At 52.1% G+C, this 26,628-nt stretch overlaps 1 protein-coding gene across 2 annotated transcripts in view; it reads right to left on the minus strand.

The window, feature by feature from the left end:
• Positions 1-26,628, minus strand: part of GRID1 (glutamate ionotropic receptor delta type subunit 1) — a 478,346-nt gene that overhangs the window by 154,004 nt on the left and 297,714 nt on the right. For both annotated transcript variants that reach the window (XM_084904155.1, XM_084904154.1), the window contains one exon: positions 1,614-1,784. In XM_084904155.1, the coding sequence (XP_084760281.1) occupies positions 1,614-1,784 (171 nt within the window). The remainder of the gene's footprint in view (positions 1-1,613; positions 1,785-26,628) is intronic.

The following is a 26,628-nucleotide window of genomic DNA, read 5'->3' on the forward strand; positions in this document are numbered from 1 at the left end:
CTCCACCTCCACCTCCACCTGCACCTGCACCTGCACCTCCACCTCCACCTCCACCTCTACCTGCTCCTCCACCTGCACCTGCACCTCCACCTCCACCTGCTCCTCCACCTGCACCTGCACCTGCACCTCCACCTCCACCCCCACCTCCACCTGCACCTGCACCTGCACATCCTGAGATGAGTCGGGCAGGCCTCACACTGCCCCACCCCACCCTGCATTTGTGTTTGCACCCAGAAGTGCAGTGTGAGGAAGGAAGAGTGTGTTAGGAAGCAGAAAGTGGATGAATGGAGGGGCCCAGGGAGGCAGGGACAAGACTGGCTGTGCTTGGAAAGGATGAAGCTCTGCAAGGAGAGAGCCTGGTAGACCCTCCCCAATCTGGCTCCATGGGCCCCCGTGAAGTGTGGGATGGCCGGGCTCACACCCTGAGCCACACCCCCATTCTCTCCCTTCCACCTGGAGAGCAGGCATGAGCCCCAGGCTGTGCTGCAGGGCCCTGCTCTGCCCTCGCCCTTCCCATTCCCCAGAACAGAGGAGAGCAGAGCCAACCAGCGGTGTCCAGAACAGACGCTCCTGCCCCGAGCCCCTGTCTCTCCTGGCCCCTGTGCCCAGGGCTCCAGGCCGTGGTCCTGCAGGGGCCTTGGGTCCATCTCCTGGCCAAGCCTTTCATGTCTTAGAAAGACCCAGACATTCTGATGGCCCCAGAGCAGGGACCAGGGAGAGTGGGACTGGCTCCTGGGCAGAATCGGTGTCAGCTGTGTTTCCGTGAGAACGATTTCCAGTGTTTGCCATCAGTTGGGTCATGCTCCCCACCCTGCCCCCAGCAAATACAAGATTACCGAATGGATCCAGGACTTTGGCAAATGACACGTGCCCAGCCCACTCCAGAGACTAACCATCCCCCATGCGCATCTCCTGACAGGTGTGCCACCCACGCTGCTGTCCCTCCCAACCGGACTTCCGCCTCATGCCTGGCTGGGTAAAGAGGGGACTCGTCCTAAATGCTGATGCAAGCATCACACACACACACACACACACACACACACACGCTCTCTCTTCTGGGTGATTTCCACAAACCCAGTGGGGGAAGTACCCTGACATTACCACATCCCGGATGAGGTTGCCTGGTGCATGATCTTCATGGGCAGTGTCCACAGCGCTCCCCACTGCCCCACACCCTCAGGCAACCAGCTGTCCGCTAGGAAGAGGCAAGCCCACACCCTCTCTGGCCGAGCCCCTGCGGGGGCCTGAGGGAGGGAGCGGGGGCAGGGTTCCCCCACTCCCAGTGCTCTGGCGGCCCGCCTCCACATTCAGCAGGGGAGCTGGCCAGTCCCTATGGCTCCACAAGAGCCAGGCCACATGACTGACTCCCCCCGGGGAGAACCTCACCACCCAGCAAAAGGCACCGCAGAAGCAGACGCGGGGAAGACAAAGCTCCTGACCCTTCAGCTTGTGGCTGAAACACATAGGAGAGGCGCCTGGAGCTCATGGCCTGGGAGCGGACCCCCTCACTACTGCCCATGCTGCTCAGAGGCAATCCCTGCGCCCGCCTCCATGGCACCAAACAAGCCGGTCATAGTGCTGCAGGCAGGCGGCCGGAGCCCCCAGGCACTCACCTGCAGCATCTGGAGGTAGCCCTCCTGGGGGTCGCACAGCAGCGAGGAGATGCGGTGGTTGTTCCTTGTGCATTTCTGGTTGTCCTTGGCAGCCGGGAAGATCTGTCGGACCACGGTCATCCTGCCCAGGGCGCTGTGAACCAGATCCAGAATCTCCGGGTCACTGATCTCCTGGGGAGACAACGAGACCCACGCTTACATCCGCTCCAGAACCTCCTTGGCCAAAGGCGCATGGGGAGGCGGCCGCCTGCACAGCTGAGCCAAAGGGGAGAAAGGGCGGCCGGTCAGTCATTGCTTGTTGGTAAACAGCACCTGCCGGCCCCCTGCTAGCAGGTCACTCAGCACCTCTCTGAGGCCAGATGGGAGGGCTGCAGGCCTGGCTCCCTGGGTTCCCACTGGCCGACCCGTCCATTTCTGCTGGGAGTCAGCGACATGATGTAGAAGGCACAGCTGGCACCTTCTGACGTCACTGACCAAAATGCAACAGTCACCCCTGTCGCTAATAATTAGATTCGTTCTTAAAGATCTCCGTACAAATTTTGAAAATATACCCATTAATTCATCCACAGCATGAACCTAGCTCCCACATCCTCCAGATCTGTCTGTGCTCAGCACAGGGAGTCACTGTGAGGGGGTCAGGCCTCACCCCTCAGTGACACCCAGGTGCTCACCACAGCCCGGTGCTCACCACAGCCCCGTGCTCACCACAAACCCAGTGTTCACCGCAGCCCGGTGCTCACCACAGCCCGGTGCTCACCACAGCCCGGTGTTCACCACAGCCCCGTGCTCACCACAGCCCCGTGCTCACCACAAACCCAGTGTTCACCGCAGCCCAGTGCTCACCATAGCCCGGTGCTCACCACAGCCCCGTGCTCACCACAAACCCAGTGCTCACCACAGCCCGGTGCTCACCACAGCCCCGTGCTCACCACAAACCCAGTGCTCACCATAGCCCGGTGCTCACCACAGCCCGGTGCTCACCACAGCCCCAGTGCTCCCCAAAACCCGGTGCTCACCACAAACACGGTGCTCACCACAAACACGGTGCTCACCACAGCCCCGTGCTCACCAGAGCCCCGTGCTCACCACAGCCCCGTGCTCACCACAGCCTTGGTGCTCACCACAGCCCAGTGCTCACCACAGCCCGGTGCTCACCACAGCCCCGTGCTCACCACAGCCCGGTGCTCACCACAGCCCGGTGTTCACCACAACCCCGTGCTCACCACAGCCCCGTGCTCACCACAAACCCACTGTTCACCGCAGCCCAGTGCTCACCATAGCCCGGTGCTCACCACAGCCCCGTGCTCACCACAAACCCAGTGCTCACCACAGCCTGGTGCTCACCACAGCCCCGTGCTCACCACAAACCCAGTGCTCACCATAGCCCGGTGCTCACCACAGCCCGGTGCTCACCACAGCCCCAGTGCTCCCCAAAACCCGGTGCTCACCACAAACACGGTGCTCACCACAAACACGGTGCTCACCACAGCCCCGTGCTCACCAGAGCCCCGTGCTCACCACAGCCTGGTGCTCACCACAGCCTTGGTGCTCACCACAGCCCAGTGCTCACCACAGCCCCGTGCTCACCACAGCCCCGTGCTCACCACAGCCTGGTGCTCACCACAGCCCCGTGCTCACCACAGCCTGGTGCTCACCACAGCCCCAGTGCTCACCACAGCCCAGTGCTCACCACAGCCTGGTGCTCACCACAAACCCGGTGCTCACCACAGCCCCAGTGCTCCCCACAAACCCGGTGCTCACCATAGCCCCAGTACTCCCCACAAACCCAGTGCTCACCACAGCCCTGTGCTCACCAAAGCCCGGTGCTCACCACAGTCCCAGTGCTCCCCACAACCCGGTGCTCACCACAGCCCCGGTGCTCACCACAAACACGGTGCTCACCTCAAACCCGGTGCTCACCACAGCCCCGTGCTCACCAGAGCCCCGTGCTCACCACAGCCCAGTGCTCACCACAGCCCGGTGCTCACCTCAAACCCGGTCCTTACCCAGTGCTCACCACAAACCCGGTGCTCACCACAGCCCGGTGCTCACCACAGCCCGGTGCTCACCACAGCCCAGTGCTCACCACAGCCCCGGTGCTCACCACAGCCCAGGGCTCAGCACAGCCCCAGAATTCTACCAGGCAGAGCCGGTTATTATCCTGTTTACAGTGAGCACCATGAGCACAGACATACCAAAGGAAGCTGCCACAAGGAGCTCCTCCCAAATAAGGCTCTGTGAGGCATCGCTCTGCGGCTGAGCTGAGTATGAGCTTGTTAAGCAAAGTGCTGGCATGTAGGAAGGGGGATGGCAGTGCCCAGCTGAGTTGTTGGCAGTGCTGCTAAAGATGGGGAGACTGCACCATGCCAGTGGCACCTGCTGCTGTGAGCGGGCACCTGCTCCTGTGAGCGGGCACCTGCTCCTGTGAGTGCACCTGCTCCTGTGGGTGTGCATCTCCTCCTGTGAGCGGGCACCTGCTCCTGTGGGCGGGCACCTGCTCCTGTGGGCGGGCATCTCCTCCTGTGGGCGGGCATCTCCTCCTGTGGGAAGGCATCTCCTCCTGTGGGCGGGCATCTCCTCTTGTGGGTGGGCATCTCCTCCTGTGAGCGGGCACCTGCTCCTGTGGGTGGGTATCTCCTCCTGTGAGTGGGCACCTGCTCCTGTGGGTGCACCTGCTCCTGTGGGTGGGCACCTGCTCCTGTGGGTGGGCACCTGCTCCTGTGGGTGGGCATCTCCTCCTGTGAGCGGGCACCTGCTCCTGTGGGTGGGCACCTGCTCCTATGGGTGCACCTGCTCCTGTGGGTGGGCACCTGCTCCTGTGGGTGCACCTGCTCCTGTGGGTGGGCACCTCCTCCTGTGGGTGGGCACCTGCTCCTGTGGGTGGGCACCTGCTCCTATGGGTGCACCTGCTCCTGTGGGTACACCTGCTCCTATGGGTGCACCTGCTCCTGTGGGTGGGCACCTGCTCCTGTGGGTGCACCTGCTCCTGTGGGTGGGCACCTGCTCCTATGGGTGCACCTGCTCCTGTGGGTACACCTGCTCCTATGGGTGCACCTGCTCCTGTGGGTGGGCACCTGCTCCTGTGGGTGCACCTGCTCCTATGGGTGGGCACCTGCTCCTGTGAGTGGGCACCTGCTCCTGTGAGCGGGCACCTGCCAGGTGAGTGGCGGGGCTGGTGAGACAGCACAGACTCCCACTGGACGGGCGGACAGCAGAAAGAAGGTGGCAGGAGGCAGCCCGGAGCAGTGTCCTGGCTGGGCACGGGTGGGGTCAGAGCCAGCGGAAACGCCACCCTTAGGACAATGAGGAGCCCTGGAAGTCTTTGGACACAAACAAGCCACCTCATTTAAGAGCCATGGCAGCTGTAAGGAGGGTGTTCCACAGGCAGAAAGTGCTCAGGGGAGGGCACCAGGGACTCCAGACAGAACCATGAGGCCAGCGCCTTGGCAGAGAGAGCTCAGGCCGAGGAAGCCCGGCTGCCAGCCAGGCCCTGAGCTGTGCAGAGCCACCAGCCGGACTCCAGGTGGCCGAACCTTCAGGCTCAGACAGTGAGGGCAGACAGGCTCGGCGGCAGGGGTCAGTGACGGTCTCAGTCGCTGGAAAGAGCAGTTTGAGGGTAAGGTAATAAACTATTTCAGGGACTGTCTCAGGGCCTGGCAGGAGTGCCGAGACGGCCCAGCTGACACCCAGGCCGGGGCTGGGAGGAAGTAAGAAGATAAGAGTTGCAGCCTTTCAGAATGATCAACAGTTCCCAGTATGCAGAGCTGTAATATCTCAGAAGAGCGGGAGTGCTATTACATACTGCATCTGGGCTTAAACCACCCACCTGTGTGTTTCAGACAAAAGTCTGATTAAGGGAAGATAACCTTGTTGGACCAGGACCAACTGACAGTCAAAAGGTAGGGGCATAGCAATGTGCTCTGGCCCCAGGACCAGGAGGTAAGAGGGTCCAGCCAGCGGGTTCAAGAACCAGCTCTGACAACAGGACGGACGGCCAGGATGGTGGGGGGTCAGGATGGTGGGGGGCCAGGATGGTGGGGTGAGGAACATCACCTTCTAACAGTAGGACGGCTGTGAACCAAGCGTGAATGGAGACAGAATGTGGAGGACCTGGGGAGGGAGTTTTTTTTACTAGGAAGGACAGAGGCCATGAGAACATAATATGAATTATGCATAAGGAGTCAATCAGACCTGAACACCTTGGAGAGGAAATGGATATGCCGCATACTTGCCTTTCTCACTTCTTTTTTGTAATTAATTTACTTTTGTTAAATTTATTGGAGTGACTTTGGTTAATAGGCTCATACAGGTTTCAAGTGTGCATTTCTATTATACAGATCTGTATATTTATTAGTGTTTACCACCCAAATCGAATTTTCTTCCATCACCATGTATTTGGCCCCTCTCCCCTCACCCCTTCCCTCTGGTGACCACCATACTGGGTCTGTGCCTCTGATTCTCAGTCTGATGTAACACAGCAGTGACATCACGCAGTTCGGCGCTCTGTCTGACAGGCATATTTCACTGATAATGTTCTCAAGGTGTGTCCGTGGCGCTGCCCATGGCAGCACTTCCTGTGCCTCATGGCTGAGTCGCATTCCGTGGTGTGTACGGACCACATCTCCCCCTGGGCCTCTGTGGCAGGGCGCGTGGGCTGTCTCCATGCAGTGAGCTTAGGGGAACCCATCTTTGAGAAAAATGTTTCCAGCTTTTGGGGTGCTTAGAAAAGGGGTTGCTAGGTCACATGTAACTATTTTTCTTTTAAGCCACCAGTTTCCCATGGTGGCCGCACCAGTCTGCATTCCCACGAGCAGTGAATGAGGGTTCCCTTTTCTCCACAGCCTCTCCAACACACATGCGCCTTGTTGATAATGGCCATTCTAGGAGGTGTGAGGTGGTGTCTCATAGTTTGGATTTGGATTTCCCTAACTGCTAGCGAGGTTGAGATCTTCTCATCTTCCGGCCATTCACACGTCTTCTTGGGAGAGGTGTCTGTTCAGGTCCTCTGCCCACTTTTCAGAGGATGCTGTTTGTTCTGTGTTCAGTTGTATGAGTGGAATCTTCAGGGTTTTCTATACCCAGAGTCATGTCATCTGCAAGGAGTGACAGTTCTTCATTCCTGGTTTGGATGCCTTATTCCCTTCTCTTGGCTGATTGTTCTGACTGGGACTCCCAGCACTGCGTTGAGTAGGAGTGCCAACACAAGACATCTGTCTCTCTTGTTCCTGATCTTAGAGGAAAAGCTTTCAGTTTTTCACTATTGAGTATATTGGCTGAGGGTTTATCATACACGAGAGGCCCGATGCATGAAATTCGTGCAAGGGGTCCGGACCTCATAGACCCAGCTTCATTCAGAAGGACATCTGGAGGGACGTCCGGAAGGTTGTTTGGCTGTCCAGTCTAATTATTATAGACTAGAGGCCCGGTTCATGAAATTCGTGCATGGTGGCAGGGGGCAGAGGTGTCCTTCAGGCCAGCCTGCACCCTCTCCAATCTGGAACCCCTCGAGGGATGTCCAACTGCTCGTTTAGACAGTCAGACATCCCTCTCACAATCCAGGACTGCTGGCTCCCAAATGCTCACCTGCCTGCCTTCCTGATTGCCCCTAACAGCTTCTGCCTGCCAGTCTGATCACCCCCTAACCACTCTCCTGCCAGCCTGATTAATGTCTAACTGCTCCCCTGTCAGCCTGTTTGCCCCCAACTTCCCTCCTCTGCCAGTCTGGTCACCTCTAACTGCCCTCCCCTGTAGGCTTGATCACCCCCAACTGCCCTCCCTTGCAGACCTGGTCCCTCCCAACTGGCCTCCCCTACTGGCCATCTTGTGGTGGCCACCTTGTGTCCACATGGGGGCAGGATCTTTGACCACATGGGGGCAGCCATCTTGTGTGTTGGAGTGATGGTCAATCTGCATATTACTCTTTTATTAGATAGGATAGAGGCATGGTGCACAGGTAGAGGCCAGCTGGTTTGCCCTGAAGGGTATCCTGGATCAGGTGGGGGTTCCCTTGGGGAATGGTGTCACTTGGGCAAGGGGCCTATGGTGGTTTTCAGGTCAGCCACACACACCCCAGCGACCCAAGCAGAGACCCTGGTATCTGGAATTTATCTCCTACAATTGAAACTTTGTAGCCTGGAGTGGAGCCAAGCCTCCTGCTTGCTCATGGTGGCAGCCATTTCTGTTGGGATTTATTTATCTTCTATAGTTGAAACTTTGTAGCCTTAAGTGGAGGCCTGGGCCAGCCAGGGTGTGTGGAAAGCTTGGCTTCCTCTATCACCTGGGAAACCCAAGCCTCCCTCCTGCTTTCTCTGTGGCCACAGCCATCTTGGCTGGGTTAATTTACATACTTACTCTGATTGGCTAGTAGGCGTGGCTAGTGGGCATGGCTTGTGAGTGTAGTGGAGTGATGGTTAATTTGCATATTACTTTTATTATATAGGATGGCCTTCATTATGTTGAGATACTTTCCTTCTGTACCCTTTTATTGAGTGTTTTAATCATAAATGGATGTTGTTTGTTATCAAAATTGTTTTGCATCTATTGATAAGGTCATATAATTTTTATCCTTCCTTTTGTTAATGTAATGTAGTGTATTATATTGATTGATTTGCATTTGTTGAACCATTCTTATGCCCCTGAATGAACCCCACTTGATCATGATGCATTATTTTTTGGATGTACTATTGTATTTGATTTGCTAGTATTTTGTTTAGGATTTTTGCATCTGTATTCATCAGGGATAGTGGTCTGTAGTTTTGTGTGTGTGTGTGTGTGTGTGTGTGTGTGTGTGTGTGTGTGATCCTGGCCAGGTTTTGGTATCAGGGTTGTATTGGCTTTGTAGAATTTGATAGAAAGCATTGCCTCTTCAATTTTGGGGGAGAGTTTGAGAAGGATAGGTTTTAAATCTTCTTTGAACACTTGGTAGTATTCCCTGGTGAAGCCATCTGGTCCTGGACTTGTATTTTTTGAGAGATTTTTTATGGTTGTTTCAATTTCCTCACTGCTGATCACTATACTTAGATCTCCCATTTCTTCATGATTCAGTCTATGAAGGTTGTATACTTCTAGGAACTTATCCATTTCTTCTAGGTTATTGAATTTGGTGACATATGCACTTTCATAGTATTCTAATATAATGCTTTGTATACCTGTGATATCTGGCAATTTCTCCTCTTTCATTCCTAATTTGTTTACATGGGTCTTTTCTCTCTTTTCCTTAGTGAGTCTAGCCAGGGGATTGTCAAGGTTGTTAATCTTTTCAAAGAACCAGCTTTATGAAGTTCTTTTATTAAATCTCTCCTGCGTCCTCAGCTTCCCAGAGGGAACACCAGTGGCCTGAGCACTCCCTCCGCACCCCACGCAGGATGCTGGGAATCTGTGGGAGCCTGTCTTGTGGGTAACATGGCACCTTCTGGTAAGTGTGGCCACCACTTCCCTGGCTGGCAGCCTGAGATCTGGCACAACCCCCGGCCCAGCTTCTCCACCTGCCTTCTGCAGTGAGACCTGCTGGGCCTCTGGAGATCTTCCTGTCCCGTGGCCCCACCTCATGCACTCGCTCTGGGTCGAAGCACATGCCCTGACTGCCAAGCACTCCTCCCTGCCCCCAGAGACTCCTGCTGATCCTTAGCCTCTGTACAAAGATGCTGCACTCAGAATCTGAGAGCCCTCAAAGCAACTCCCAGGTCCCTTTTGGGCAATGCAAAGGGTCCCCTCCTCTCTTATGGGTGGTCCTCTCCTATGGAAAATTCCAAACCTTGGCATCAGTCCATCCCAGCAGCTCCATGCCAGGCCTACCCCAGTCCTGCTGGTTTCGTGGGTCCCTTTGGCACCACATCGGTGCAGGTAGCCGCCTGCCACTCCCTGCTCACTCCTGCCAGGCAGCACCCTGGGCTGCACACCAGGCCTGCTTCTGGGCCACCCTAGTCCCTAGGGTGCAGGGGCAAGCCAAGCAGCCAATGCACACTCCCCACATGGGAGCAAACGGCTTTGTCTGGGTGCACATTCCTCCCAGATGGCACTGTGGGTGAGCTCCACCGACTCACGGAAGCCAACCAGGCATGGAGACCCAGGAGCAGGCCACACCCAGACCCTCCCTGGAGGGCACAGGCTCCAAATCATCTCACTACTTTTTAAGTTTATATTTTACAACGTATTAAACTCACAAACATTATGCACATTAAGGTATGAGCAATAAATGGTATGAGCGTGCCTTCCATCCAGCTGAAAGAGCCTGCATCAGGGGCAGATGCCCCTCCCCAAGGGCTCCTCCTCCTTCCCCGGAGCGTGTCTTTGTCATGTTAGACCACGGATGTCAGCACAGTCATGTGTGGTGCACACCTGTGAGCTTCAGGCAGCTACAGCCTGCCCGCCTGCCAGCTGCCCGGGCTCAGGTCAGGACCACCTGGGAACAGGGTCGCAGAGGTGACCCTATCCCTGTTCGCATGCAGGCCTCTGAGCTCCCCAAGCCCCAGACAACCCCAACACTCTCCCACGTGTAGCGCCCACTGGCCTAGCCTTCGGGTTCTGTGATGTATTCATGTGACGGACACGCTCCAAGTACTACAGGTCACAGCTGCACACAATCGCACCTTGTGACCGACCACAACTGTGCCATGTTCATTCGCTCCATAACCAATGACCGTCTGAATGTGTTCGTTTGGTTGCTGTTATGAGCAAGGCTTGTGTGTGCATGTTTTTGTGTGTGCGTCTTACTGCACTTGCATGAGAATTCCTCCAGGGAGCACGCCTAGAAAGCACCCTTACAGGAGAACACAGACATCCTCTCATTTCCTAGCAATTTCCTCTTCCTCAGGGACCGCCAGTTTATGCTCGCAGGGTAGAGCTCCTGCCCTGCCTCCTTGCCTGTATGGATAGTGCATGGCTTCCCGGGCTTGTCATCCTAGTGAGTATGAATGGCACATCCTGGATTTCATTCCCACCTCCCTACTTCTCAGCAGGGCTATGCCTCTTCCACACGCGTATGAATCGTTGGTGCTTCCTTTCCTGTGTCTGTATTTTTGTCCAATTTCTATCAGTTGCGTTTCTGGCACTTCGATTTCATGGACTTTTTAAAAAACCTGGATGCTAACTCAGTCTTTCTCAAGTGCTTTAGATGTCTTCCCACTTTCCAGAGTGTTTTGTGGAAGTGGCCTACACCAGAAAACTCATCTACACTGCTGTTTCCTTGGTAGAATTATTCTTATTACTAATTAAATTTCTTATCTCATAGGGATTTTCTTTGCTTTTCCTTCTTTATCCCAAATCATGTTTTCCTGAAAGTTCATCCATGTTGCCCAACGTTCCTGTAGAGTGGCTTGCCTTGCTCACGCCCCTGCATCTCTCTGGTGCATGGAAAGCTGTGCGCATCCATTTCTAACAACAGTGACTGGTGCCCTCACTCTTATATTCATGCTAGAATTCGTCTGTTTCATGCATATTTTAAAAAAATACATTTTGTCTTAACTGCTACTGGTATGTGCTGGTTTTCCATTTCATTCATTTCTACCGTTATCTTTCATATTTTTATACTTTGTTCAGATTTAGTACATGGTTATTTTACCATTTTAAGTATGAATCTTAGCTGATAAGTCATACCATTTGTCTTTTCTGATGAAGTATTTCAGATAATAAATCTACACCACTATTGCCTTAGCTACATCCACTGCTCTGGACTATTTTTGACCCATGCTTAATTTACTGTAGATTTTTAACCATTTTCAAACATGTGGGTGTTTTCCTTCATCATCTTCCCAGTGACTTCTACCGTGAGTGCGCTGTGGTGAGAACGTGGCGCTGGGAAGCCCGCGGCCTTCCTGTGGCCGATGCTCAGGCACTCTCATGTGCATTCCTGTCTGCTTGCTGGTTCTATGGTCCATTTTTAGGTCCATTATGTCAAGAATTTGTCTATTTCTGCTTGTATTCAGCATTATAGTTTCAAAAATTTTAAAAACACATTCTGAAGGGGGAAACCAATATGGCGGCATAGGTAAACACCTAAACTGCTGCCTCGCACAACAATTTCAAAACTACAACTAAAATCTATCACCCAGAACCACAGGAAAGCTGGCTGAGTGGAAGTTCTACAACTAGAAGGAAAGAGAAAAGAGCACTGAGACATGCACAAGCGCTGTAAAGCTGAGGTACGGAGGCACAAATTGGGCTGGTGGAGGGCGACTGGATGCACTGCTTTTTTCAACCCAAATGGGAGAGAAGCTCCCAATTACTCTGACCTCCAGTTTCTGGGGATATGCTGGACACCCAAATTCCTATGGGGAGAAGCTGAACTGTCTTCCATCGGGTTGGAAAGTGAGGGCGGCTTTCTTGCAGAGGTGCAAGCAGCAATCATTGTTTACTGTGCTGGGGCATGGGGCACAAGGTCTTGGAAACAGGGAGATGCAGAGATGCTGACTGGCAGCCATCATTGTTTGCCAAGCCCTAGCCTAGTGACTCCGAGACCCCACCCCGCACAATCTACCAGCTTCAAGCAATGGCTTTTGCATATGAATGGCCTGCCCTATCGCAGCTTAACCTATCAAACTGTAGCTCTGGTAAGACAGCTCCAAAACCTCCAAACCCCAAGCAAAGAGGAGAAAACTGTAGTTCTCTCTCTCCTGCTGGGTGGCCTCAGACAGTAGCTGACCTGCACCCAATTGGAGATCCAGAAGCTAGTGTATCTAGTGGTCAGTGTGAGACGCCACCAAATTTCAACTACTCACATCCGTAAGTGACACATTCAAGAGGCAGACTCAGTGAGCACCAAAGCCCCAATGAAAGAAGTCCTGCCCCATAAGTGTGTCTCCAGAACAGTAGTTCTTCCATTATAGACACAGTGAGTCTTCACAGCCAATTGGTCTGGAGGTCAATTCCTCCCAGGGACACCAACAACAATCAAGACTTTGCAAGGCGGTACAAACAGTCCACAAAGGGGTGCACCAAGAGTGTCCACCCCAGGTATCTGGGAGGCTGACCCACTGAGCCATATAGGACACTTAGCACACAAAGCTACCCTCCCAACTCAGTAAAGCAGTGAAAATGTGGAGACAAAGAAACAGATCACAAGCAAAAGAAATGGAGGAAAACAAACAACTGGATATAGAGTTCAAAACCATGGTTTTTCAAGAATTTCCCCAAAAAGGCCGATAAATGTAACGAGACCCTCAAGGATATGAAAAAGGACCAACTAGAAATTAAACATATACTGACTGAAATAAAAAAATATATTATAAAGAGACCCAACAACAGACTAGAGGAACACAAGAATCAAATCAAAGATTTGAAATACAAAGAAGCAAAAAACACTCAACTGGGAAAGCAAAAAGCAAAAAGAATCCCAAAATTTGAAGATAGTATAAGGAGCCTCTGGGACAACTTCAAGCGTATCAGCTTCAAAATTATAGGGGTGCCAGAAGAAGAGAGAGAGCAAAATATTGAAAACATACTGGAAGAAATAATGACTGAAAATTCCCCCCACCTGGTGAAAGAAATAAACTTACAAGTATAGGAAATGCACAGAACCCCAAACAAAAAGAATCCAAAGAGGACCACACCAAGACACATCATAATTAAAATGCCAATGGCAAAAGACAAAGAGAGAATGTTAAAAGCAGCAAGAGAAAAACAGTTAATTATCTACAAGTGAGCACCCATATGATTGTCAGCTGATTTCTCAAGAGAAACTATGCAGGCCAGATGGGAGTGGCAAGAAATATTCAAAATTATGAATAGCTAGTACCTGCAATCAAGATTACTCTACCCAGCAAAGTTATCATTCAGAATTGATGGTCAGATAAAGAGCTTCACAGATAAGAAAAAGCTAAAGGAGTTCATCACCATCCAACCAGTATTATATGAAACTAGAGGTCTGGTGCACAGTAGGATCGAACCTAAATGGCAGTCAGAATCCCTCTCACAACCCTGGACTGCTGGCTCCCAACTGCTCACCTGTCTGCCTTTCTGATCGCCCCTAATTGCTTATGCCGGCCAGCCTGATCACCCCTAACCACTCTCCTGCTAGCCTGATTGATGCCTAACTGTTCCCCTGCAAGCCTGTTTTCCCCTAACTGCTCTCCCCTGCAGGCCTGAGTCCCCCCCTAACTGCCTTCCCCTGCAGGCCTGGTCACCCCCAACTTCCCTCCTCTGCTGGCCTTGTCACCCCTAACTGCCCTCTCCTGCAGGCTTGATGATCCCCAACTGCCCTCCCTTTCAGGCCTGGTCCCTCCCAACTGCCCTCCCCTGTTGGCCATCTGTGGCTGCCATCTTGTGTCCACATGGGAGCAGGATCTTTGACCATATAGAGGCAGACATCTTGTGTGATGGAGTGACAGTCAATTTGCATATCGCCCTTTTATTAGATAGGATAGAGGCCGGGTGCATTAGGAAGACTGGGAATAGGGATAAAGGAAAACGACTGCTGCTTTGCATTTTATAATGAAAAGACTCCTGCTATGTAGAGGGCTGGCTAGTTTGCCCTGAATGCTGTCCCAGGTCAGAGTGGGGGTTCCCTTGGGATGTGGAGTGGCCTGGGCAAGAGGCCTGTGGTTGTTTGCAGGCTGGCCATGTCCCCTGCAATCCAAGCAGAGGCCCTGGTATCTGGGATTTATTTATCTTCTATAATTGAAACTTTGTAGCCTAGAATGGAGGCCTGGGCCCACCAGGGTGTGCAGAAAGCTTGGCTTTCTCCATTGCCTGGGAAACCCAAGCCTCCTGCTAGCTCCATGGCCACAGCCATTTTGGTTGGGGTTAATTTGCATACTCTCTCCTGATTGGTTGATGGGTGTGGCTTGTGGGTATATTGGCGTGGTGGTAGTTAATTTGCATATTACTCTTTTATTATCTAGGATGCTGAAAGATATTCTTAAAGAAGTGGAAGAAGAAAAAAGTAAAGATAAAAATTGTGAATAACAAATACATATCTATCAACAAGTGAATCTAAAAATCAAGTGAATTAAAAATCTGAGGAACAGAATAAACTGGTGAATATAATAGAATCAGGGGCAAAGAAAGGGAGTGGATTGATAATTCTCAGGAAGAAAGGGGTGTGGAGATGCAGGAAGAGATTGGACAAAAATTGTACACTTATGGATGACGACAGTACGGGGTGGGGGGGGGAGGTAAGGGCAGAGGGTGGAGTGGGAACTGGGTGGATGGAAGCTATGGGGGGGAGGGGAGAAACAATTGTAATAAAAAATATATATTCTGAGGTTGTTAGTTACACACAGTAACTAGCTGAACTAAACGTTTCACCTTTAGTTAGATATCCTCTTTATTTCTAGTCCATTATGTCTGGTATTTGTACAGTTACACTCATTTTATTTGGGTATCTTCCTTATCTGTTTTTTCCATCTCTTCATTGGCAATCTTCCTCTGTCTTGTATTTTAGTGGGGACTCCTGTGAAAGAAATATAGGCTCAGTGGATAGAGCGTCAAACTGCGGACTGGAGGGTCCCGGGTATGATTCCTGTCTTTGGTTCAGAGTGTCTCACCATGAGGTGCCTAAGAATGAATTTTTGCATTTTTATTCTGCTCCTGACCCTTGGGATTCCCACATCTGACGTGTTTTCTTCCAATAATCCTAGAGAATTCTGAGCCATCCTACCATTCAGCATTGCTTCTTCCCCCGCTGCCACCTACTTTCTTCTGGAAGTGCAGACAGCACATCAGGTCTCATTGCTCTTCCACATGCAAGCCTCCCTTTCCTGCTCCTCTGGCTGCCTTCCAGAGTCTCCTCAGACTGGTATTCTCCAGGTCATCCATTCTCTCTGTGTGTGTCCACACTGATGTTTATATTAGGTTTTTAATTTCCTGAAGATGTTTTTATTTTCTTTCTTAATTCTGCTTCTTTTTAAAGTATCTTTTATTCCTTGATCATATTTCCAAGCATCTTTTTGTGTCTTAAACATATCACAGCCCACTCGTTAACGTCTGTCGGGTCCCCTGCTAACTGCAGTCACTTCAATCCCTGTGAACTGCCCTCTTTGCCTGGGTCTCTTTCTGGTGGCTTGTTTCTTTCCTTTCTCCCTCCCTCCCTTCCTTCCTTCCTTCCTTCCTTCCTTCCTTCCTTCCTTCCTTCCTTCCCTTTCCCTGCCCACCCCCCACCCTTCCTTCTTTCTCTCTTTCTCTCATGTATGCACTCTTATTTTCCTTAGAATTTTCTGATAAATTCCTAAAAGCCTGGCTGAGAATATTTATGCTTACTTCTACTACCCATCCCAGAGCACTGCCAATCTGTAACCACCCAGCTTAATATTCAATTCTAGAGGCCCAGGGCACAGATGAGCTACCATGTAACTCAGTGTATAATGAGCACCATATAATTCAGCATGGCCTGTGGGGATCGGGCCGAAACCAGCAGTCCAATGACACCTGCCGCTGCTGTTCATCTCGGCCCTACTGCACCTGCTGCCGCCACTGCTCAGTGCTGCTGCTCTGCTGAGGTCTCCGGGCTGCATAGGCCAGCAGTGAGCCCTGCATCTGGTGTCTATCAGTCAGCTGAGCAGTGCTCCAGCTGTGGGAGTCCACCTACCACCAGGGGGCAGCTCCTCTTGAGTATCTGCTCCCTGGTGGTTAGTGCACATCATAGCAACAGGTCAACTTGTCAAATGGTTGAACAGGTTGAACAGTTGCTTAGGCAATATATATATATATATTAGTGGCCCAGTGCACAAAATTCGTGCACGGGGTGGTGGGGTCCCTCAGCTCTACCTGCACCTTCTCCAATCGGAGACTTCTCCTTGGGGGATATCCGACTGTCGGCAGTCAGACATCCCTCTCACAATCTGAGACCAGTGGCTCCTAACCTAGCTCATCTGCCTTCCTGCTTGATCATCTGTAACTGCCTCTGCCTGCCTGCCTGATTGCACCTAACCCCTCTCTCTTATCACCCCTAACTTACCTGCCTGCCTGCCTGATCACCCCTAACTGCCCTCCCCTGGGTGCCCCCAACTGCCCTCCCCTGCCAGCCTGATCTCACCCAGTCTCTGTCTCTCTTTGTTCTCAGCGGTCCACAGGTCTCCCTGTCTCCCTCTTCCTTTTTCCTGGCTGGGAGGGGGTGGGCCAGTGGAGGTTGCTTTACCCTCTGCCTGCCCTCCCTTCCAACCATGTCTCTTCAGGCCCAGTCTGTTTTGTTTCTTCATTATGAGAATGGCTCTGAGGGCAAGCTGTGGGGGGAGGGAAAGAAAGGGAGAGAAGACTGTGAGCTGGTGGGTGCTGTGTGTGTCTGTGCATGTGTGGTTGTGAGTGAGTGTGAGTGCTGGCCCAGCCTCTCCCAGCCCCGGCCCCACTGCCACAGGTCCCCACCCACCAGAGCAGCCTAGGCATTAGGTTAACCCTTTGGTCCTTGTGGATGTGATGGACCCAGTGTTTTTATATATTAGGACTAGAGGCCCAGTGCACAAAATTTGTGCATGGGGGGTATCCCTTAGCCCAGCCTGCACCCTCTCCAATCTGGGACCCCTTGAGAGATGTGCAACTGCCCATTTAGACCCGATCCTTAAATGGGCAGTCGGACATCCCTCTCATAATCCTGGACTGCTGGCTCCAAACTGCCACCTGCCTGCCTGATTGCCCTTAACCGCTTCTGCCTGCCAGTCTGATAACCGCCCTATACACTTCCCTGCCAGCCTTTTTTATGCTTATCTGCTCCCCTGCTGCCCCAATTGCCCCTAACTGCCCTCCCCTGCAAGCCTGGTCACTCCCAACTGTCCTCCCCTGCTGGTCCAGTCATCCCTAACTTCACTCCCTTGCCAGCCTGGTTGCCCTAACTGCCCTCCCCTGCTGGCCCAGTCACCCCTAACTTCCCTCCATTGTTGGCCTGATCATCCCCAACTACCCTCCCCTGCAGGCCCAGTCACCACCAACTGCCCTCCCCTGCAGGCATGGGTCCCCTACTGACTATCTTTATGGTGGCCATCTTGTGTCCACATGGGGGCGGCCATCTTGTGTGTTGGGATTGATGGTCAATTTGCATATTACCTCTTTATTATATAAGATTTCTTTGAGCTTTGTCAGTCAGCATGGGCATGACTTGGTCATAAGCCTACAAAGGGGGTTGCCAATTTTTGAGAAAATGTCTTCCCTCCATATAGCTCCAAAGCTAAGACAGTTCCTGTCCCCGGCCATGCCCTCTGCACAGCAAGCCCATTTCCTGTTCCCCCACAATGAGTGCTGACTTCACGTATAAATCCTGCATTAGCCCCACGTCTGCTTGCTCCTCCCACCTGCCCGTGTGGCTGTGCCCGCAGTCAGAAGAATGGAGCAGCTCAGCATCTCCCTGATTTGGCCCATAGATTTGAGGCACGAATGACATTTGAAGCTCATGTTTCCTAGCATTTCTGTTCTTCACTTTGACGTGGCCTCTGGGCACTGTGCTCTTGACTGTCCTGTGTCTGTTTAAAATGTTTTTAAATATCCAGCTTTTTTAGGTCTTTTCCTTTGAGAGAATTGCTAGGCTAATTATTCTCCCATTGAGACCTCCTACCAAACCTGTACATAGAAGTCCCTTCTTCCGGAATAACCCACCCCAAACTTCAATACTGAGTCTCAGCCTGTGACTGCCTACACCTCGGCCTTAGGCTGAAGTTTCTATTTGTTCATGTGGATGCCTTTCCCTACATTTATTATCATTACTACTAGAGGCCCAGTGCACGAAACTCATGCACTCAGGGAGCGGGGGGGTAAGTCCCTCACCCAGCCCGTGCCCTCTCACAGTCTGGGAATCCTCAGAAGATGTCCGACTGATGGCTTAGGCCTGCTCCCCCCAGGGATTGGGCCTAAGCCGTCAGTGGGACATCCTTAGCACTGCCACAGAGGCGGAAGAGGCTCCCGCCACCACGGCTTCTGGCTGAGGGGCACACTGATCACCAGCAGGCAACTCCTGGTAAGCATCTGCCCCCTGGTGGTCAGTGTGAGTCATAGCGACTGGTTATTCTGCTATTGAGTCATTTTCATATTAGCCTTTTATGCTTGCAGGATCAAGCCAAAACTGGCTCTCCTACATCCCCAAAGGTCCTAGATTGTGAGAGGGTGAAGACCAGGCAGAGGGACCCCACTGGCGCACAATTGGGACCAGGGAAAGATGTGGGAGGTTGGCCAGCCAGGGAGGGACCACAGGAGGGCTCTGGGTCATGTCCAGCCCATCTCACTCAGTCCCTATCAGCCAGATCCCAGCAGCAAGCTAACCTACTGGTTGGAGTGTCTCCCCCGTGGTGGTCAGTTCATGTCATAGCTAATGGTTGAGTGGCCTTAGTATATTATTAGCATATTATGCTTTGATTGGTTGAATGGATGACCAGATGACCAGATGACTGGACACTTACCATATTTATTATATAGAATGATGAAGGCTATTTTGAGGGGCCCAAGAGGAGAATGTGCAACTTTCTCTATTTTATCAAATCCCAGTTGTATTCTTTAAAATATTTTGTATTTTACATTTTAGTGAGAGCATTTTAATATTAATATTAGTGCAGTTGTCCCCTTGCCTCCCCCTCCCTTGGCCTCCGCCAAACCCCTGCCCCTGGGGCATGCATGCCTGTTCTTTAGTTAGTCCCTTCCCTTCCTCTCACTATTCCGCTTGCAAGAAGGTAACAGCTTTTCAGGCTCCACCTCATCTTGGTGTAGATGCTGAATTTTTCTGTTATCTTATCTTCCGAGGGTCTCATAGGCCCCACCCATCAGTCCCTCATCAATACAGCTAGTTTAGATGTATCTGAGCAATATGGACACGTGGAGCAGGAAGGTTTCAGAGGATTAGCGTTAGAGAGAGTTAAAATGTAAGCTCTAGAGAATGTACTGACTGCTGGAACCGGAATAGAATGGGGGCAAAATACTGCTAGCAGTAGCTCTTTCTTCAGTGAAAGGGGTATTTATAGATCGATAACAAAGATATGATAACAACTAAAACAAGTAGAGAATAGAATGGAGTTTCCAATTAATATCACATCCTTCTTGCCAGTCACTGAGGAAAAAATATTCTTTTGTGCCTTATAACACACAACGATTTCTATGAAAACAATAAAATGTAAGACTTGCTTCGTGCACTGAATAATAAAATACTCTCTGTTCTAATTTTGTACTAAGCTTGCACAAGGAAACTTAATCTTCATTTTAGTCAAAGAAGTTATTAGGAAGCCTCGACAAATCTCTACTTCACTTACAAAGAATTAAAACTAAAGAGAAGTCAGACAAATTCTAAAGAAAGGCCAATCCTCACATCCTCCCAGAAGACAGGCACTTAATTTACTGGTTAAAAGCAACCTGCCCTTCTGAGTGAGCACCATGTATGATGAGCATAGTGTATGATGAGCTACCATGTGAGTCAGCACATATACGATGAGCTAATATGTGACTCATAGAGCACAGTGTATGGTGAGCTAGCATGTGACTCAGAGAGCACAGTGTATGATGAGCTAATATGTGACTCAGAGAGGACAGTGTATTTATGATAAGCTACCATGTAACTCAGCACATGTATGATGAGCTAGCATGTGACTCAGAGAGCACATGTATGATGAGCTAATATGTGACTCAGAGAGCACAGTGTATGATGAGCTAATATGTGACTCAGAGAGCATAGTGTATGATGAGCTAATATGTGACTCAGAGAGGACAGTGTATGGTGAGCTAGCATGTGACTCAGAGAGCACAGTGTATGATGAGCTAATATGTGACTCAGAGAGCACAGTGTATGATGAGCTAATATGTGACTCAGAGAGCACAGTGAAGAATGAGCTAGCATGTAACCCAGAGAGCACAGTTTATGGTGAGCTAGCATGTGACTCAGAGAGGACAGTGTATGATGAGCTAGCATGTGACTCAGCACATGTATAATGAGCTAGCATGTGACTCAGGGAGCAGTGTATGGTGAGCTACCATGTGATTCAGCACATGTATAATGAGCTAGCATGTGACTCAGAGAGCACAGTGTATGGTGAGCTAGCATGTGACTCAGCACATGTATGATGAGCTAGCATGTGACTCATAGAGCACAGTGTATGGTGAGCTAGCATGTGACTCAGAGAGCACAGTGTATGATGAGCTAATATGTGACTCAGAGAGGACAGTGTATTTATGATAAGCTACCATGTAACTCAGCACATGTATGATGAGCTAGCATGTGACTCAGAGAGCACATGTATGATGAGCTAATATGTGACTCAGAGAGCACAGTGTATGATGAGCTAATATGTGACTCAGAGAGCATAGTGTATGATGAGCTAATATGTGACTCAGAGAGGACAGTGTATGGTGAGCTAGCATGTGACTCAGAGAGCACAGTGTATGATGAGCTAATATGTGACTCAGAGAGCACAGTGTATGATGAGCTAATATGTGACTCAGAGAGCACAGTGAAGAATGAGCTAGCATGTAACCCAGAGAGCACAGTTTATGGTGAGCTAGCATGTGACTCAGAGAGGACAGTGTATGATGAGCTAGCATGTGACTCAGCACATGTATAATGAGCTAGCATGTGACTCAGGGAGCAGTGTATGGTGAGCTACCATGTGATTCAGCACATGTATAATGAGCTAGCATGTGACTCAGAGAGCACAGTGTATGGTGAGCTAGCATGTGACTCAGCACATGTATGATGAGCTAGCATGTGACTCAGAGAGCACAGTGTATGGTGAGCTAGCATGTGACTCAGCACATGTATGATGAGCTACCATGTGACTCAGAGAGGACAGTGTATGATGAGCTACCATATGACTCAGAGAGCACAGTGTATGGTGAGCTAGCATGTGACTCAGCACATGTATGATGAGCTATCATGTGACTCAGGGAGCAGTGTATGGTGAGCTACCATGTGATTCAGCACATGTACGATGAGCTAACATGTGACTCAGAGAGCACAGTATATGATGAGCTACCATGTGACTCAGAGAGCACAGTGTATGATGAGCTACCATGTGACTCAGCACATGTACGATGAGCTAGCATGTGACTCTGTGAATCAGCACCGTGAGAAGGGGAGTGAGGCCTGGCCGCCTGCCCGAGAGGCTGTGTGTCCTCGGCCACAGTCTCCGGCTGGCTGTGGGGCCTCGCTGCATCATGGCACAAGCATGGGTTCCTGTGGAGAAAGCCCACAGGCTGTAGTAGATTTTCTCAGCCTTGGATTTAGAAGAGGAGATGACAGCTGAGATGGACACGGGCACTGGATTCTAACGTCTGCCTTCTGCTCCTGTGAGAAATCAAAAGCAGCGCCAGCACCACAGCCTTCATCTGGAGACACGGAGTGTCCGTGACTGTCAGACTCGGCTGCTGCTGCCTGGCTTCAGCCCCGACGTACCGGCAACAAAAACAGAATCCAAGAAGCCACAGGATGTGCGCGCTGCCCTGTGTGCTCCGAGCCCCTCCACTGATTGCCCTGCCGCACGACGCAGTGATGGGGGGACAGAGAGAGGAGAGAAAGGAGGAAAAGGAAGAGCAAGCTGCGGGACGGTCCATCAGTGAGGAGCACTCCCGTACAGATGTATGTGACGGCGTGGACAAACAGGGAGAGGGACACGCAGTGACTTCTGGGAAGTGGGTGCCACCGGGAATCCGAGTGCATAGCAACCAGACCCGCTGCCCACCTGCTGCCTCGCCCTCTCCCGCGCCGGTCCCCCCTCTACCCTGGGGCTCAGCTGGTGGGAGGTGACCCCATGCCCCAAACCAGAGGGCACTGGTGTGGCCAGCCGGGGCCCTACACGTGGGGCCGGTTAGGGAGTGTCTGAGGCTTCCCCGGTTGTGTGTGAGGGGCCCTCCTTGGGGCGTCCGGGAAGACTAGTCCCTGGGGGGGGGGGGGGACTGAGTCATGGGGGCTCCGTGAGGGGATGCCAGCACGGGGATGGACAGCAGATAGGACGCAGCTGAGCACACCCTCAGCCTCTGAAGGCCGGCCCGTACCCCGCCTGTCCCTGGGCCTGGGCCCGGTGAGATGATAAAGGAAATGGGGTTGGGATTTTCCTCTACCTTATGTCACAGGTAGCTGACCATACAGAACCTCGTGTGCCCGGGAGGTGGCACAGAGCACGCTTCGGTCATATCTGAAATGGTCCACTTTGGGGAAAAGTTGCGATGACGGAACGGCAGCCTCTGGCTGCTGGGCCTGCCGGCGTCTGTGCTAACGTGGGCCGCACCTCTCGGGCTCCGAGGGGTTTTGTAAAACGTAAAACACAGACAGAACTGCGTGGAAGCCGCCCACGTGGGCTGGAGTGGAGACACTTCCAGATGGGATTAGCCTTCAAAGCAGCAATGAACAAGGAAGAGTTTCCTGTTTTGGCAAAACAGATGTAAAAGGCACACACATACAAGCATGGTCTGATCTTTAAGACTTCAGTAAAAATTTAGAACCTTTTGACATCAGGAGAAATATTTTAAACTTTTAATCAGACCCTAAACATACGAAGGCTGCGCCATCACATTACTAGTCGTTTCCTTTTATTCCCAGAAAGACCTGGATCTGGCACACCCGGTGCAAGGCCAGCATCTTCCAACCAGAGAGACATCGTTTATTTCCCTCCCAGACCTCGCCGGGTCGTCTAAAGAGGTGCTCCCACCAGAACAGGCTCCTGGACGGTCTGCTGTGTGCAGAGCCCGTGGAGCAGAGGCGAGTGAGCCAGGGCAGCCGTGCCGAGAGTGTGGGGAGCTGCGGTGCAGGGCTGGCCCATTCGGGGGCAGGGTGACCCCAGGAGCCGCCGGAGGACTGTCCCGGCCCTGCACTGTCTCACCCATCAGCCTCACACTCACCGAGGACACATGGCCCCTACCGGCCAGGACACAGAAAGGAGCCGAGATTCCCCTGCTCCCACAAGCTAGGTTCCTGGCCATCACTCAGCATCCCCTGCAGCCTGGTTAGGCACGCAGAGCCAGGCCCCCAGCCTTACCTGGTCGGAAGCTGCCTTTTGACAAGATCTCTGGGCGATCCATAGACATATAAGCATTTTAAAATTTGTTTTTCATTACAGTTGACATGAAATATTTCACTGGTTTCCGATATGACACAGTGACTCCACATGTCACACAGAGAAGGCAGGGAAGGACGTGGCCCGACCTCTCGCGCCCTGGCTGTGTGACTTGGAGTCAGCTGTCAATGGGCTAACAGTCCTTCGCAGGGTTTTGACTTAATTCAGCGAAATTCACCATGTCCCGCACAGAGCCGTGCAGCCAGCCTCCTCCTCCTCTGCACCTCAGAGCCCACCACTCTTTCTACAACCTCCGAGCACCAGCAAAGCCCGCCTCGGCCTGGCCGCCGCACCCGCTGCCCCGTGGCCTCCGCCCAGCCCCCTGGAGCCCACAGCAGACCACCGCCCACGTTTAGATGGGTCTTGCTCGCAGTTCTCAGAGACCTCCCTCCGAGATGCAGAGTGGGACTCACGTCATATCATTACACACAGTGCCCACCGACGAGAAGTAACATGGGTTCTTCTATTTCTTTCTACAGGCCCGGTGCACGAAATTCATGCACAGGGGGTCCCTCAGCCCAACCTGCACCCTCTCCAATCCAGGAGCCCTCAGGGAATGTCCTACTGAAGGCTTAGGCCCACCCCCCATGGTTCTCTGCTCTCTGCGGGGCCTGCCTGTTCCACACCATGGTGATCGGCAAGCATGTCCTGCTGGGTGCTATCAAGCTGCGTGGCTGCCCTTGCATCTCAGGGCCAGCAATGGTCCCGGGAGCCTGCGGGAATGGCACCCGTGCCTGGGACCCAGGCCACTTGGCACCACCCTGCCCCCAGCCTCTTGGCACCTGTGTATGCAAATTAACCAGCCATTTTTGGGTTAGTTTGCATACGTACTCCTGATGGGCTGGTGGTTGTCACAGGGATATGGTCATTATGCATCTTTCTTTTTTATTAGTGTAGATTCATTTTACTAGTATTGTGAGAGTATTATCGATTTCCCCCATTTCCCTGTGCCCCACTCCACCCATCTCCCATCCCACCCCACGGCTCAACCTATCTGTGGTCTGTGTCCGTGGACTGTGCACATGTGCTTGTAAGTTCCTTGGTTAATCTCTTCCCGCCACCTTCCCTCTGAAAGCTGTCAGTCTGTTCTATGCTTCCATGTCTGTGGTCCTTTCTTTTCCCCCATTGATTTCATTGCGTAGATTCCATGTGTGAGTGAGACCGTGTGGTACCTGTCTCTCTCTGACTGCTTATTTCACTCAGCATGATGCTCCCAGGCCCCGCAGGCAGCCTCCAAGCGAACGCCCCCTTCTCCTCCACAGCTGCACATTGTCCTGTTAATAAACGGCACAAATCGCTTCTGCTCACAGGAGAGCCAGCTCTCCGCTGCTCAGGAACGCTGGCCGCCAGGTCCCGTGACAGGTCTCCTCCGTCGCACGTGCTTCGTCTCCCGCTCCCCACGAGGGGCCCTCACACCAGCCACAACGGCAGCTGACCTTAAATCCTGACGACCTGTGCCTGGCAGGCCGCAGGGAGGGGGTGCCCTCGGGCTCTCTCTGCGCACTGGTTTACCAAGAAAATCCACTGTCTCACCCGAGACAGAAGCCAAAGTCTCCAGAGCTTGGCATTTTTAGTGGCTCTTTTATTCTATTTCATTGATTTTGTATTTCATCGCGTTCTGTCCAATTTTACTCTACTATATTTAACAAGGTGGAGACTGGCCCTCCCATGAGCCGGGCCACAGCCGCCCAGCATGTCCTCGGGACATTCACGGAAGCCCCCTCCTTGGCTGTGACCTGCATGATGGACAGGCTGGAGCGGGGAGCCGAGGCCAACACCCCTTCTCTTCAGCTCTCTCCTCTGCTGCCTTCTTGTTCCTAGACTTGGGGATGCTTTTTGTTTCTAATTTTTATTCAATTTGTTTAAACTAAAAAAAAGTCTACCCATTTCTCCACCTCCCATCATCCCCCCCCCAACACACACACACACACACACACCTTGTGTGCTCTTACGACCACCACCTGCATCAGTTCTCGGAATCCATGCACTCATCTGTCTGTTTTTGTTTTAGATTCCACATGTGAGAGGTCGTTTGGAATAAAACTTGGGAGTCCCATCCATGTTGTCTCAAATGGCAATGTTTCATTCTTTTCTATGGCTGAGTAATATTTCATTATACACAGCTATACTAATAAAAGCCTCGGTGGCCCTCGAGTGTGACGTTGCCACAAAATGGCCACCACAAGAGGGCCATGCACACACTGGAGGCAGGGCCCAGGGCTGCTCCATGCAATGAGGCCTGGGGGTCCCATATCTGCAAGCGGAGGGCAGTTGTGGGTGATCGGGCTGGCAGGGAGTAGTTAGGGGATGATCAGGCTGGAAGGCAGGCGAGCGGTTAGGAGCCAGAGGTCCCGGATTGTGAGAGGTTCGTCAGACATCCCCTGAGGGGTCCCAGATTGGAGAGGGTGCAGGCTGGGCTGAGGGACAGCACACCCCAGGCATGAATTTTGTGCACTGGACAATAGTGTGTGTGTGTGTGTGTGTGTGTGTAGTCTCACAACTTCTTTACCCATTCTTCCACTAACGGGCACTCAGGCTGTTTCCACATCTGGGAGATTGTAAATAATGCTTTAATGAACTGGGTGCACTTCATTTTCTTGGAATAGATGGTAGTTCTATTTTTCATTTTTTAGGAACTTCCAGGCTGTTTTCCATTGCACCAATTCACATGCCCACCAGCCATGCCCGCACCCCTTTGCCCACCCCTCACCAGCTCTGCTACCGCTGCCTTTCCCACCGGCCACCCCGCCGGTGCGAGGTGGCCAACGTGGTCCGATCTGTATCCCCCGCTGCTCAGCGATGTGAGCATCCTGTCACTGCCTGTGGCCATGTGCTGTCTTCTCTGAAGAATTGTCTGTGCAGATCCGCTACCCACTCTCAGTCAGACTGTGCTTGCTATCAAGCCTGTGAGTTGTTAATGTATTTAGATGTCGGCCCTTCTCTGCAGCGTTCCTCCCATTCGCAGCCGCCTTTTCGCACCGTTTCCTCCCGGTGCTGTGCAGCCTCAGCCTGACACAGACCACTTGGGTTTTGGTTTTGTTTTATGTTTTTGTTTGTTTGTTTGTTTTGCTTTG

The sequence above is a fragment of the Pipistrellus hanaki genome (genome assembly GCF_964339955.1).
Source record: "Pipistrellus hanaki genome assembly, chromosome: 14".
Lineage (NCBI taxonomy): Eukaryota > Metazoa > Chordata > Mammalia > Chiroptera > Vespertilionidae > Pipistrellus > Pipistrellus hanaki.